At 42.7% G+C, this 15541-nt stretch overlaps 1 protein-coding gene across 4 annotated transcripts in view; it reads right to left on the reverse strand.

Moving 5' to 3' along the window:
* Positions 1–14820, reverse strand: part of LOC100350827 (cytidine monophosphate-N-acetylneuraminic acid hydroxylase) — a 64903-nt gene extending 50083 nt beyond the window's left edge. The window contains exons 1-4 of one of the 4 annotated variants that reach the window (XM_070074341.1): positions 14693–14820; positions 14452–14537; positions 14033–14236; positions 10716–10807 (exon numbers count right to left, since the gene is read on the reverse strand). In XM_070074341.1, coding sequence (XP_069930442.1) covers positions 10716–10807; positions 14033–14236; positions 14452–14459 — 304 coding nt within the window. In that variant the 5' untranslated portion in view covers positions 14460–14537; positions 14693–14820. Of the gene's footprint in view, positions 1–10715; positions 10808–11370; positions 11510–14032; positions 14237–14451; positions 14637–14692 lie in introns of those variants that run through there. The other 3 variants (XM_051855016.2, XM_070074342.1, XM_070074343.1) reach the window with 3 other exon arrangements.
* Positions 14821–15541: the final 721 nt, after the last annotated feature.

Here is a 15541-nt window from a genome sequence, read left to right on the forward strand (position 1 = left end):
TTAATGGGAACTTCAATATCCCACTTTCAGCAATGGACAGAAAATCAACAAAGAAATAAAGTTAATTGACACTATAGACCAAATGGACCTAACAGATGTCTACAGAGCCTTCCACCCTACAGTACAGAATATACATTTTTCTTGCCAGTGCATGGAACTTTCTCTGGGATTGACCACATACCAGGCCATAAAGCAAGTCTCATCAAAAAAATCAAAATCATACCATGCATCTTCTCAGACAACAATGCAATGAAGCTGGAAACCAGTAACTCAGGAATCTCTAGAACATATGCAAACACATGGAGACTGAACAACATGCTCCTGATGAACAGTGGGTCATAGAAGAAATCAAAAGAGAAATCAAAAACTTTCTGGAAAAAAATGAATATAATACAACATATCAAACCTTATGGGATACAGCAAAAGCAGTGTTAAGAGAAAAGTTTGAGAATTGATGCCTACATCAAGAAATCAGAAGGGCACTAAATGAATGAGCTATCAAGGCATCTCAAGGACCAAGAAAAATAACAGCAAACCAAACCCAAAAGTAGTAAGAGAAAAGAAATCATTAAAATTAGAAAAGAAATAAACAAAATGGAAACCAAAAAATACAAAAGGTCAGCAAAACAAACAGCTCACTTTTTGAAAAAAAAAAAAAACAAAAATGATACACCATTGGCCCAACTAACCAAAAAAGGGAGGGAGAAGACCCAAATTAATAAAATTAAAACTGAAAAAGGAAATGTAACAATAGATACCACAGAAATAAAAGAATGAATCAGAATTTCATTAGCAATTACTATGAGGAGCTGTATGCCAACAAATTGGGAAACCTAGAAGGAATGGATAGATTCCTGAACACATACAGCCTACCTAAATTGAGCCATAAAGACATAGAAAACCTAAACAGGCCAATTACAAAAATTGAGTCGTATTAAAGACCCTCCCAACAAAGAAAAGCCCAGGACCAGATGGCTTCCTGCTGAATTCTATCAGACTATTTTTTTTAATTTATTTGACAGATTGAGTTAGACAGTGAGAGAGAGACACACAAAGAGAAAGGTCTTCCTTCCATTGGTTCACCCCTCAAAATGGCCACTACGGCTGGCGCTGTGCCGATCCAAATCCAGGAGCCAGGTGCCTCCTCCTGGTCTCCCATACAGGTGCAGGGGCCCAAGCACTTGGGCCATCCTCCACTGCCCTCCCGGGCCACAGCAGAGAGCTGGACTGGAAGAGGAGCAACCGGAACTAGAACCTGGTGTCCATATAGGATTAACCAAGTGAGCCACAGCACCGGCCCCTCTACCAAACATTTAAAGAACTAGCTAACTCAACTTCTCCTCAAGTTATTCAAAACAATTGAAAGGGAGGGAATTCTCCCAAATTCTTTCCATGAAGCCAGCATCATCTTGATTCCTAAACCTGGAAAAGATGCAACAGAGAAAGAGAACCACAGACCAATTTCCCTGATGAACATAGATGCAAAAATCCTCAAAAAAATTCTGGCCAGTAGAATCCAACAACACATCAGAAAGATCATTTACCAGGACAAAGTAGGATTTATCCCAGGTATGTAGGGATGGTTCAACATTCACAAATCAATGTTATATATATCACATTAACAAACTGAAGAACAAAAACCATATGATTATCTCAATAGATACAGAGAAAGCATTTAATAAAATACAACACACTTTTCACAATGAAAATTCTAAGCAGATTGGGTTTAGAAGGAACATTCCTCAACACAATCAAGGCAATTTATGACAAACCCACAGCCAGCATCCTATTGAATAGGGAAAAGTTGAAAGCATTATCTCTGAGATCCAGAACCAGATAAGGATGCCCACTCTCACCATTGCTATTTAATATAGTCCTGGAGTTTTAGTCAGAGCCATTTGGCAAGAAAAAGAAATCAAAGAGATGCAAATTGGGAAAGAGAAAGTCAAATAATCTCTATTTGTGGATGACATGATTCTATATATAGGGGATCCAAAAGACTCCACCAAAAGACTATTGGAACTTATAGAAGAGTTTGGTAAAGTAGCAGGATATGAAATCAATACACAAAAATCAACAGCCTTTGTATACACAGACAATGCCATGAGCCATGGCTGAGAAAGTATTTCTAAGATCAATCCCATTCACAATAGCTATAAAAAAAGTCAAAAACCTTGGAATAAATTTAACCAAGTATGTCAAAGATCTCTATAATGAAAACATTAATGTATAATGAAAACATTAAAGAAAGAAATAGAGGATGATGATATCAGAGAAGGAGGCACCTTTCTCTGAAGGGAGGAGAAAACTTCCACTTTGACTATGACCCTGTCGGAATAAGATCAAAGTTGGCAAACTCAAAAGGCTTCCATAGCCTTGGCAACTCATGACTAGAGCCTAGGGAGATTACTGATGCCATAAACAAGAGTGTCAAATTGTTAAGTCAACAACAGGAGACACTGTGTACTTACTTCTCATGTGGGATCTGTCCTTAGTGTGTTGTCCAATGTGAAGTAATGCTATAACTAGTACTGAAACAGTATTTTACACTTTGTGTTTCTGTGTGGGTGCAAATTGATGAAATCTTTACTTAATATATACTGAATCGATCTTCTGTATATAAAGATAATTGAAAATGAATTTTGATGTGAATGGAATGGGAGAGGGAGTGGGAGATGAGAGGGGTGCGAGTGGGAGGGAAATTATGGGGGGGAGCCAATGTAATCCATAAACTGTACTTTGGAAATTTATATTTACTAAATAAAAAAAGAAAGGAAAAAAAGAAATAGAAGATGATATAAAAAATGGAAAAATCTTCCATGTTCACAGATTGGAAGACTTCATATCATCAAAATGTCCATTCTTCCAAAAGCAATTTACAGATTCAATGTGACACCAATCAAAATACCAAAGGCATTCTTCTCAGATCTAGAAAAAAATGCTGAGATACATATGGAAACACAGGAGACCTTGAATAGCAATCTTATACAACAAAAACAAAGCCAAAAGCATCACAATGCCAGATTTCAAGACATACTACAAGGTGGTTATAACAAAAACTGCCTGGTACTTTTATAAAAACAGATGGATAGACCAATGTAACAGAATAGAAACCCCAAGATTCAAGCAAAGCATCTACAATCAACTTATCTTTGACCAAAGAGCTAATATCAATCCCTAGGACAAAAACAGTCTCTTCAACAAATGGTGCTGGGAAAACTGGATTTCCACATGCAGAAGTATGAAGCAAGACCCTTACCCAAAATCCACTCAAAATGGAATAAAGACCTAACTCTACATCGTGATACCATCAAATTATTAGAGCATATTGGGGAAACCCTGCAACACATTCGCACAAGCACTTGTGCTTCTTGGAAAATACCCCAGAGGCACAGGCAATCAAAGCCAAAATTCACAAATGGGATTACATTAATTTGACAAGCTTCTGTACTGCAAAAGAAGCACTCAGGAAAGTAAAGAGGCAACTAACAGAATGGGAGAAATTATTTGCAAACTATGCAACTGATAAAGGATTAATAGCCAAAATATATAAAGAGATCAAGAAACTCAACAACAACAAAGCAAACAACGCGGTTAAGAAATGGGACAAGGACATAAACAGACATTTTTCAAAACAGGAAATGCAAATGGCCAACAGACACATGAAAAAATGCTCAGGATCACTAACCGTCAGGGAAATGCAGATCAGAAGCACAATGAGGTTTCACATCACCCCAGTTAGAATGGCTTTCATGCAGAAATCAACAAACAACAAATGATGGCAAGGATATGTGGGCAAATGTACCCTAATCCACTGTTGGTGGGAATGTAAACTGGTAAAACCACTATGGAAGACAGTTTGGAGATACCTCAGAAATCTGAATATACACCTACCATATGACCCAGCCATCCCACTCCTGGGAATTTACCCAATGGAAATAAAACCAGCAAAGAAAAGAGATATCTGCACCCCCATGATTATTGCAGCTCAATTCACAATAACTAAGACATTCAATCAACCTAAATGCCCATCAACTGAATATTGGATAAAGCAATTATGGGATATATACTACACAGTGGTAAAAAAAAAATTGAAAATGGTCATTTACAACAAAATGGATGAACCTGTAAAACATCATACTTATTGAAATAAGCCAGTCCAAAGGGACAAATACCATATGCTCTCCCTGATCTGTGATAATAGAGCATCTAAAGGGAAATCTGTGGAAGTGAAATTGGCACTTTGAGAAGCAATGACTTAAACAGCTCATCTTTTGACTGTCAAGGAACAGTTTTTTCTTTTCTCTTCTTCATACTATGTGTTGAACAGAATTAATCATATATGTACACAGTCAATTGAGAATAGATCTCAGGGGGCTGGTGCTGTGGCATAGTGGGTAAAGCCGCCACTTACAATGATGGCATCCCATATGGGTGTCAATTTGAGTCCCAGCTGCTCCATTTCCTATCCAGCTCTCTGCTATGGCCTGGGAAAGCAGAAGATGGCCCAATCCCTTGGGCCCCTTCACCCGCATGGGAGACCCAGAGGAGGCTCCTGGCTCCTGGCTTTGGATTGGCACAGCTCCAGTCACTGCAGCCAATTGGGGAGTGAACCAGCAAATGGAAGACCCCTCTCTGCCTCTCCTTCCTATTTCTGTGTAACTCTTTCAAGTAAAATAAATAAATCTTAAAAAAAAAAAAGTAAAAAATAAGAGTGAGAATAAGAAGGATGAGGAATTTTGTAACTGTAAAACTGTATAAGTTCTGCATACATTCCTAAGGACTTACATTTAAGGGTATAGTTTGAAAAGTTACCATGCGATCCCAAATCCCATAAGCAGAGTGGTAAAAATGTTATCTTAAGTGTTAACAGGATAATATTAAGTGTAAAGTGATAATATAGATAGGATTAAGTGTTAATGGGATCATTTAATAAGATCAAGGGTCTGGTAGTGATAATAGATAGAATAATAGATAGAATTTAAAAAGAGAGAATGTTCCAACACAGCCGACTCATAGAATGACAATCACTCTAAACAGCACTCTGACCTCAGAATCAGCCCTTATGGCATCCTAGTCTGGCTAAAAACCCATGAGAGCATTTCAGGCATGGAAAGCCAAGACACTATGGCAAAAAAAGGTCCTACATGAAGTACCTCTGTGAGTGAGACCCCAGTGGAAAGAAGTGGCCAAAGAAGGATGTACTTTTCTCTAAAGGGAGGAGAGAACTTCCACTTTACTATGGCCTTGCCTAAATACTAATGGAGTTTGTGGATTCAAGAGGCTTCCATAGCCTAGGCAGCTCATGTCAAGAGCCTCAGGTGGACACTGACGTCATACATAAGAGTGTTAATTGTTAAATTAACAAGAGTCACTGTGCACTAATTTCCCATGCAGGACCTCTGTCCTCAATGAGTTGTATTATGACAGTTAAAAATGTGATACTTGTTCTCAGTTTTTGTGTATGTGTGCTAATTGTTGAAATCTTTACTTATTATAGAGTTTGTCTTCTGTGTATAAAGTTAATTGAAAATGAATCTTAATGGATAATGAGACGGGGAATGGGAGAGGGAGGAGGAGTTGGAGTGGGAGTGGGGGCAGGAGGGCAGGTATGGAGGGAGTAACTATATTCCTAAAGTTGTAGTTATGAAATTTGTACTCATTAAATTAAATTAAAGGTTTCTTTTGGAAAAAAAATAGTATACCAAGCTGGAGGTATATTTATCTTTGAGCAAAGATGATGTTTAGAATTTGGGAGTAATGTGGTCACTTAGAGTATCACTTAGAGTGATAAAGAGAATTTAGGACAGAGTTCAAGGGTATTCAGCAGGCAGAAGACTAGCATGAGTGAATCAGCAGGGAGACTAAGGAGGGTTAAGTGTGGAAGGACTAAGAGTGTGGTAAAAATGATGGCCTCCAAAGAGGACTACATTCTAATCCATGGGAAATGAGTAAATTAGGTTACATGGCAAAGGGTGATTAAAGTTGCAGATGAAATTAAGGTTGCAGGTCAGTGATGTGGCGTGGCTGATGGAGCCACCTCCTGCAGTGCCAGCATCCCATATGGGCACCAGTTCGAGACCCGGCTGTTCCACTTCCAATCCAGCTCTCTGCTGTAGTCTGGGAAAGCAGAAGAGGCCCAAGTCCTTGGGCCCCTGCACGCGTGTGGGGAGAACCGTAAGAAGCTCCTAGCTTCAGATCAGCACAGCTCCTGCCGTTGTGGCTCTTTGGGGAGTGAACCAGCAGATGGAAGACCTTTCTCTCTCTCTCTCTCTCTCTCTCTCTCTCTCTCTCTCTCTCTCTCTCTCCCTTTCTCTCTCTCTGCCTGTACCTCTGCCTCTCTGTAAACTCTCTGAGTGGGCCTAATGTAATCATCAGAGTCCTTAAAAGCAGGAGGGAGAGAGAGGCTGGTAGTGTGGTGCAGCAGCTTAAGCCATCTCCTGCTATGTCACCATTCCATATGGGTGCCAGTTCAAGTCCCAGCTGCTCCACTTACAATCCAGGTATCTGCTAATGTGCCTGGTAAAGCAGCAGAATATGGCCCAAGTACTTGAGCCTTTGCCACCCATGTGGGAGACCCAGTTGGATTTCCTGGCTGCTAGGAAAGAAGCAGAGGATGACCCTACTACTTGGAATCCTGCCACCCACATGGGAACCCCGGATGGAGTCCTAGGCTTCTGGCTTCAGCCTGGCCCAGCCTTGGCCATTGTGGCCATTTGGGGAGTGAACCAGCAGGTGGGAGATCTGTTTGCATCTGTCTGCCTCTCCTCCCACCCTCTTTTCCCTCTCCAATTTTGCCTTTCAAATAAATAAATGCTTTTTAAATGGAGAAAAGGAGGCTCAAGTAAAGAAATTATTCTCCCCTAGAACGTCCAGACATCAACACAGCCCCTGCTGGCACCATGATTTTAGCCAGTGAGACCCATGTGGGACTTCTAACCTGCAGAACCATACAATAATATATTTGTATTGTTGTAAGTCATGACGTTTGTGTTATTTGTTACAGCAGCAATAAGAAACTAGCAAAGAGATTATGACTTCCCAAATGCCAAGAAAGTAGATCAAGAAGGAAATCGGTGGCCACTTTGCAGTATGCTGCTGTGAGATTGAGTAAATGGGAATGGGACCACTGGGTTTAGCCACAGGGAGAGCACTGGTGACGCTGGCAGGAGCAGTGTTTGTAGGGTGGAAGGAATCAAAGCCCAAGTGAGAGCCAACAGACACATAGGCAGACAATGAGTGTTGACGCTTATATCAAGGGTCTGGCTGTTTACAGGATTGGAGAAGTGAGAGCATAGGCTGTGTACACACGCACACACACACACACTACATGCATGACAGTAGACAAGGACCAAATCAACAATTCAGGAGGGAGAGGAACAATTACAGGAGTGGAGTCCTTAAGTGTGAGGAAATAGGACCTGGTGTCCAAGGAGCAAGGACACTTAGAAGCAGAATCAGTGCATCTATTGTGAGACAAGGCAGAGAGGATTGTGCAGGCACAGAAACAGGTGGGTCATCACTGCCTTATTTCCTAACAAAATACCTGAAGCTGAGCAGCAGAGGAAGAGGTTATTTAGGTCATAGTTATGGAAGCCCAAGAGCACGGCACCAGCATCTGCTTGGCATGACATGTTGGGAGCACCTGTGAGAATGGCCGGTGGGAAAGACCAAAACACCAGGGGTCACTTTGCTTTACGACAAATTAGCTCTCATGGAAACTAATCCAGTCTTCAGATGCCCAGTGGACGCCTGCTAGACCTCATCATGGCTGCTGAAAGGTGTTAATCTGTTCGTGAAAACGAGGCTTCCATGAGCTAACCATTCTTAAAAGTCCCACTACCATTCGACACCATTTAGTTGGGGTTGAAATTTCAACAGGAGTTTCAGTGAGGACAAACAATCGCTGTAAGAAAATGATCCCCCAGGGCTGGCATTATGGTGTAATGGGTTAAGTTGCCGCCTGCATCGTCGGCATCCCATATGGGTGCCAGTTCGAGTCCCAGCTGCTCCACTTCTCATCCAGTTCACCGGTAATAGCCTGGGAAAGCAGCAGCAGATCACCCAAGTGCTTGACCCTGGCTTTGGCTTGGCTTGGACCAGCCCTGGCCATTGTAGCCATCTGGGGAGTAAACCAGCAAATGGAAGATCTCTCTCTCTAACTCTCCCTCTCTCTGTAACTCTTTCAAATAAATAAAAAAATCTTTTTAAAAAGGTGATTCTCAAATACCGACTCTCTTACAATACTGTAGGGTCAAAATAAGAATAAAATGAAAGAATTCACACAAAATGCCTAACGCTTGACTTGGTGTACACTTAGTAAAATACTGGATTTAGTCTTAATTCTCACACTAGAACTCAAGGATCTTCACAATGTACCTTTGCTGTCTTGTATTTCACTACTTTGATAAGCATGTCCTACACTCCAGATGTCTAACTACTCATTTAGCCACACAACAACTCCCTAAGTTGTTCCTTCTACCAGGAATCGCCTTCTTTCTCTTCTATGCCCATGTTAGCACTGACCATCTTGTAAATACCAACACAATTGCTATCCCTGGCATGAGATTTTCTGTGATCCCCTAATCAGACCAAATCTATTTATAAAAAAATTCCTTTAGCAGTCATAGAATGTCTAACATATTGTGGAGAGGTAGTCAGTTTTAAGGATTCTCACAAGTAACTTTTTCTACTAACAAAACGATCTTCCTAAGTTAGAACTGTGGAATCGCATTTAGTCTAAACGTGTCTTATCAAGTTGGCCCAAAGCAGCCTCCCTATGTAGTGAATTGTACCCAAATTCAATCCGTAAACAAGTTATAACCCAACATAATAGCATCATTTCTAAAAAAGGAACTGAGTCACGGCGAATCATAGCAGCTGAACCTCTAGCCAATCAGAGATTGAAAGCCTCTGAAACATGACCATACAAAGCAAATACTGACACTTCCTGTTCTCTACCTATAAATATAACCTATATATATGGTGGGTGGGGCATTCTGAATCATTTTGCTTCAGAGTGCAATTCTAGGATTCTAATTAAGCCAATTTACAGCTATAAAACTATCTTTATAACCTTGCCTGTTAATAAAACAGATAAATTTTTTCCCATGACAAACTCCACGTTATTCTCATTTCTATAGGTTTTCTTAAGTAGGAAAGAGCAAAGCAGAGAAGCCAGCATCCTGAGATTGGGTACAAACTCTGCTTCTCCATGCCAGAGAGAACCACCTAATTCAAAGTACTTTATCTCCCGACAAAACACGTTTCATCCAATGGTTAAGAGCGTGGTGTAGGCCAGCGCTGCGGCTCACTAGGCTAATCCTCCGCCTTGCGGCGCCGGCACCCCAGGTTCTAGTCCCGGTTGGGGCGCCGGATTCTGTCCCGGTTGCCCCTCTTCCAGGCCAGCTCTCTGCTGTGGCCCGGGAGTGCAGTGGAGGATGGCCCAAGTGCTTGGGCCCTGCACCCCATGGGAGACCAGGAGAAGCACCTGGCTCCTGCCTTCGGATCAATGCAATGTGCCGGCCACAGCGCGCCGGCTGTGGCAGCCGTTGGAGGGTGAACCAATGGCAAAAGGAAGACCTTTCTCTCTGTCTTTCTCACTGTCCACTCTGCCTGTCAAAAAAAAAAAAAAAAAAAAAGAGTGGTGTACATTAACATACTCTGTCTTGTACCCTTCACAGATGAAACAGCAGATCTGTACTGGCTCGTCTTAGCCAATACTCCTATAAAGTTTATCTAATTTATACCATCTTGTCTATTTCGTATCTTCATTCTCAGTACAGGGTTTACATACCAGGCGTCAACAAATATTTGCCAAACCAGTGACTGAACAAAGAGCTATTCTGGAGACATCCTCTATTTAACATTTTCCATCCTGATTACATAAAGAGATCTAGGAGTGGCAAGTTAGCCTAGGCAGTTATGATGCCCACATCTGACATCTGAGTGCCTGGGTTCGAGTCCCAGTTCTGGTTCCTGACTCCAGCTTCCTGCCAGTGTAGACCTTGGGTGGCGGCAGTGATGGTTCAAGCTGTTGAGTTTTTGCCACTCACATGGAAGACTTGATTTGAGTTCCCAGTTCCTGGTTTCAGCCTGATGCCAGCCACAGCCACTATGGGCATTGAGGGGGGAGGGGAGAGGAGGTGGTCTCTCTCTCTCCTCGCCCCCTTTCTCTCTCTCTCCCTCCCACCTTTCTTCCCTCTCTCCTTCTCTCTGTGCCTCTCAAACAAAAATTTAAAGAAAGAGATCAAGATCTAACAGTTAAAAATCAGAATATGGGGCCAGCATTAATCTGCCTCCTTTGATGCCTGTATCCCATATGGGCACCAGTTCAATTCAAGTCCTGGCCATTCCACTTCTGTCTAGCTCCCTACTAATGGTCCTGGGAAAACAACAGAAGATGGCCCAAGTACTTGGGCCCCTGCACCCACGTGGGAGACCCGGATGGAGTTGCAGGCTCTTGGCTTCAGCCTGGTTCACCCTGGCTGTTGTGGCCATTTGGAGATTGAACCAGTAAATGCAGGATTGACCTCTCTCCCTCTCTTTCCTTGTGTGTGTCTCCCTCGCTATATGTAGCTATGCCTTTCAAATTAATGAGCAATTTTTTTAATGAAATACAAATGCTCCCTAAGATTTCAGTGAGACTAGAAATAATTCAACAAGCAGCCCAACAACAGAGGTGGAACACATTGCTGAATACTGATAGTACTCACCCAGCTCATCTTGACAGAAGCTTCCTGGCGGGTTGATGTATTTCATGGTGCTCACATCTAACTTCCAGTTGTGCTTTGTGCATTTAACAGACCTGCATGCAAAGTTGTACTTAGTTTATGAAAAGGTGAAAATAAAAATTAAACTTGATTAGGCTTAAATGCACTGTTTAGCACTGAAGGTAAATTAGCTGAATACTAAATACGCAAAAGAAAAACTATGAATAGCTAATATTCAAATATCCAAAGGAATAGAGACTAATCATTAATAGGTGATTTTGACATGAAAATAGAGCCCATGTCACAAAATTACATGTATCAGAGATCAACAGAGACAACAGAACAAAGCAGTCTTCAGAAATGACTCTCTTAGAAAATTTAAGTTAGATTAAGAGCTCACTGGGGCGAATACAAGGAAAGAATGTAATAGTAAACACACATGATTTATGATCATTCCTTGATCTTTGACCCCTAGAACAGTGCTCAAAGAGAAAATTTCAAAGGAAAAAGATTTTCTTATAGTTTAAGATTTCAGAGCATAATTAGCAGAAAAAATACAGGATGTTTAAACATGAATTTCAGACAAATAATGAATACCTTTTGAGTATAAATGTCTGTCAACATCTAATAAGGCATACTGATAGTCAAATTTACTTACATGTAATTTAAATTTAACCAAGTATTCTGTGTTGTTGTTTGCTAACTGTAGTAACCTTCTCCAGAACGAGAATCAGCCTGTAACAGAACAGGATGCCTGGTAGCTTCTCTTTCCCGCCTTTCTATTCAGAGCTCTGGGCCTGGTGGAGTTGTTGGGGGTGAGATATGAACAGTCCTGTTTCTTATTTTAGTGGTAGCTTTTCCCACTACGCCACAGCGCCGGCCCCAGGATTTTTTTTTAAACAAGGAAATGTGTCTCAAACCAGAAACATTTTGTTTTAATTAAAAACATCTACTTTAACATACAAGTGAATCGTGCCACCTCTTTTGAGCTTCATTATATGCAATTTTAAAATGACCTTTCTTAGTTATAACGCAAAAAAGCATACTGCACACTTCAATTTATGAAGGATTATTCTGAAACCCCGTTCTCATCCAGAAGTGGCCAAAGACCTTTCAAACAATTCAGAGAACATTTTGGGGCTGATGCTGTGGTGTAGTGGATAAAGCTGCCACCTGCAGTGCCGGCATCCCATATGGGCATCTGTTCTAGTCCCGGCTGCTCCACTACCAATCCAGCTTTCTGCTATGGCCTGGGAAAGCAGTGGAAGAAGTCCCAAGTCCTTGGACCCCTGCACCCGTGTGGGAGACCCGGAAGAAGCTCCTGACTCCTGGCTTCCGATCAGCGCAGCTCCGGCCGTTGCGGCCAATTGGGGAGTGAACCATCAGATGGAAGATCTCTCTCTCTCTCTCTCTCTCTCTCTCTCTGCCTCTCCTCTGTCTGTGTAACTCTGACTTTCAAGTAAAATAAATAAATACTTAAAAAAAAGCAATAACTCAATTTGGAGCCATGGCTGGGAGAAACTGTGGTGGGCTGCCACTTCAGCATACGTATGCCTGGTGAGCTGCCCCGGGGAATAAGGCTGGGAGAACCAGGCAGGACGGAATTAGGATCATCCCACCCAGGCTGTGGCAGAAGGGGAGAAAGACCACCCTGTGACAAAGCCATCACTACGTTTGGATGAATAAACAGGACAGAGAACTTATGTGAGCTCCTGGAAATAATCCCTGTACACGGCTTCACAAGGCACTGCCGACATCGTAACAGCAGCAGTAGCCACACCGCCTCCCACCAGGAGACCACCGGCACGTGGTTGTGGTCGTGGTTTTGTTTTGTTTGTTTGTTTGTTTTTGACATATTTGCATGATTAATTCCCTCAGAAACCTCACGAGGTGGGTGATACTTTCATCCTCATTTTATAACTCAGAAGACTTGAGGCCCACCAAGGCTAAGAAGCACGTCTAAGCCAGCGAGTGGTAGAGCCTGGTAGAGCCAGACTTCTAACCCAGGCGGATACAAAGAGGGATCATGCCCTCAGCCACTAAGCTGTAACAGCTGTAAATGGTTAAATGGACACTGTGTCAAATAGCTCACTGAGAACAAACTGGGGAAAGTCCGAAGAGAAAACCTCACCACTCGTGACTGTTGCCCAAGTCTGTCTGTGACAGGACCACATTGGAGGCCTGCCAGACTTGATACCATTGAGAAGATGCAGCCTACCTAACCCGAGAGTCTACACACAGCTGGCAGCCCAAAGAACGTCCCGTCAGCCACGTGTGGAGTAAAAACACGTTGTTCCATGGATGCAAATGTTAAAGGAGTGCCCTGTATTTATATTTGCCCATCAGCAGAATCAAACATGCTACAGGTGCATAGTGGCTGGCATTTACAAATCAAATAATATGTGGGGCTGGGCTCTGAAACTGCGTTCAGCAATGCAAATCTATGTGCAGGTGCAAGCAAATTCTAGATTTGGGTGGGTGACTTCTATGCAGTTATAGCTGGGAACTCATAGACAACTACTCAGCTCCCTCTGGGCCCCAGCATTGAACTACCTGAGAAATAAGACTGCCAATACAACAGGAAAAAAAGACCAACACCAAATGACAAAAACCACCTACATCAATTTAGACTGAAGTCAAGTGAACTTGGAAGAGAACTTGCTGGTGGTGACCCCTGGGCCACCAAAGCAAGAGACCTTTCTGAAGCTGCCAGGCAGTCACTGAAAAACAAACCAAACAGTCCTGTGGGGGCCTGGCTGCCGTGCTGGGGTGAGGACCCATATTACGACTGCGTGCGAGGAGTTAGTTCCAAGAAATGATCAGAAAAGTCACTGATAACTGAGCTCTGCCATGCTTGTTTGCACTCAAAGGTAGTGTGTGAGGGCAATTGTAACTGCTCTTCAGCAAAATTTGGGAAAAAATGCTCCTCTCCTCTCCTCTCCCCCCACGCACATTTCTGAAGGAGGAGGTAAAGAACTTACAAGAAGAGAAGTGGGACTTGAACACGATATTACGCAAATTCACACTCGACCTCTGCACACCCAAGTGCTCCCCTGGACACACGTGATCTACACGTCTCACTAGTTACCAAGCCGGAGATAATTTTTAAATTAGAGTTCTCAGGAAACAGAGGAAAATTCAGGGAAACACCCAAGTTTGGGATCCAGAGATGTCTGAAATGAGCCAGAGCAAAAGTTAACAAAATTCACTAGGGCAAGAAACTAGTCGATTGGTTCATTTAAAATCCCCGCATGAACACATTTACCGCCCAGTCGAACCACAGGCAGGGTCATCAGCGAGAAAGCAAAGGACGCCGGTACCTTCCGTCTAAATCCTCGATGTCTTTTATGAACAGACCACCCTGGTGCTTGCACAGATTCTTGCATGCCCGCAGGAAGCTCTTGTCCTTGTATATGATGTAGTCTTTGCTTGTGCTCTTATTCCGAAAAAAATTGATTCCTTCCTTGAGACTGGCAACTTCAGCAGGTGACAGACACAGAAGGATCTCGGCTGTTTGTTCAACGCTGTGAAAAGGCAAACATTTTGAGGGGCAAGATTAGTCACAGGAGGTTTCAAGAGAGAACCAGTTTGGAACAGACAGCTCAAAAAGGACCCAGGCTTGGGGACTCCTGGACCATGCACTTTCTCCCCCTCCCTCCCCTTTTAGTAAATCAGCAGATATCCCACTGGCTGATGCCCTTCTCCACTGTCCCAGAGAACTGAGACCTCTCGCACTTGCCTGTCCATCCTCGGCCAGCTCCTCACCCTGGGCGTCTGGCTCTTTGCACCACTGCTGCTCCTTTGCTGCTCCGAGGCTCAGTCTTCCTGGAGAGAGAGCGTTTACCCACAAGCTGTTTCCGCTGGCAGTTGACACTCTTTCCTCCTCTGCCACACCTCTTTGAAAGTCTTTCCTCCCGAGTAGCTGCTGGTTTTTGCACCTGCACTTCCCTCTGCCTGCCAGCAGTGAGTTCCCTCCTCACCTTGGGTTCAAAAGGATCTCAGCCACCCGCTGCTTCTGGCTCTGCTCCTCACTCCTTGGTTGAGCCTCCCAAGAGAGCCCGGGTCCTGACTGACAGCCTCTTTCTAAAGCCTTAGCTGGTGCTCTGCCCAGTGGGATTACTCGTGCGCACTTCCCCACCACTTAGCAGGCTCCTGCACTGTGTCTTCACTAGCTTGCTGTTAAACAAATTAACCATCCTGCTGCACGCACCTCCAGGGCTTTATAATACACACCGGTAGCAAGCAAAGCATTTGCGCTCTCATATTCTTTTTTTTTTTTTCAAAGACGTTACAGACTTAACAATTATCAAACCCTTTTTTCTACACAGGCACCCCCTTTGCAATGCAACTCTGAATCACAATGGAATATAAATTTTGCCAAGAGGGATTTCAAGCTACATTTCGTTTGTATGCCCATGTTATAAATCTGGCCACACGTTGTTCAATTTTATCTTCTACTCCAAACTTAATGTGGCTAAAATTCTTGCTTGGTGTTCACTTAAAATTGATTTGCAGCCCAGGCACATTTGCAGCATTTTCACTTTCATTTTTACTAGTTCTGCAGGTTTCTCAAGCATAGGATAAAAACAATTCTTAAAACATCCAAAGGTAGTGAGTAACAGAAGCTGCTTCTGCTTAAACCAATGAAGGTGCAAGCTCTCTGACTAAGGCACTTTTCCTCAAAGCAGATTCCCATTGTCACTCATGTTCCAAATTCCTGGTTCTGTTCACAATAGATGCGAAGGGACTCCAAAAACATGTTTTAAATGCTTTTTATAGAAAAGAGTCCCTTTTAAACCCCCCCCCCTTTTTTTTACTACAAACATTTA

This window comes from Oryctolagus cuniculus, chromosome 5 (assembly GCF_964237555.1).
Source record: "Oryctolagus cuniculus chromosome 5, mOryCun1.1, whole genome shotgun sequence".
NCBI lineage: Eukaryota > Metazoa > Chordata > Mammalia > Lagomorpha > Leporidae > Oryctolagus > Oryctolagus cuniculus.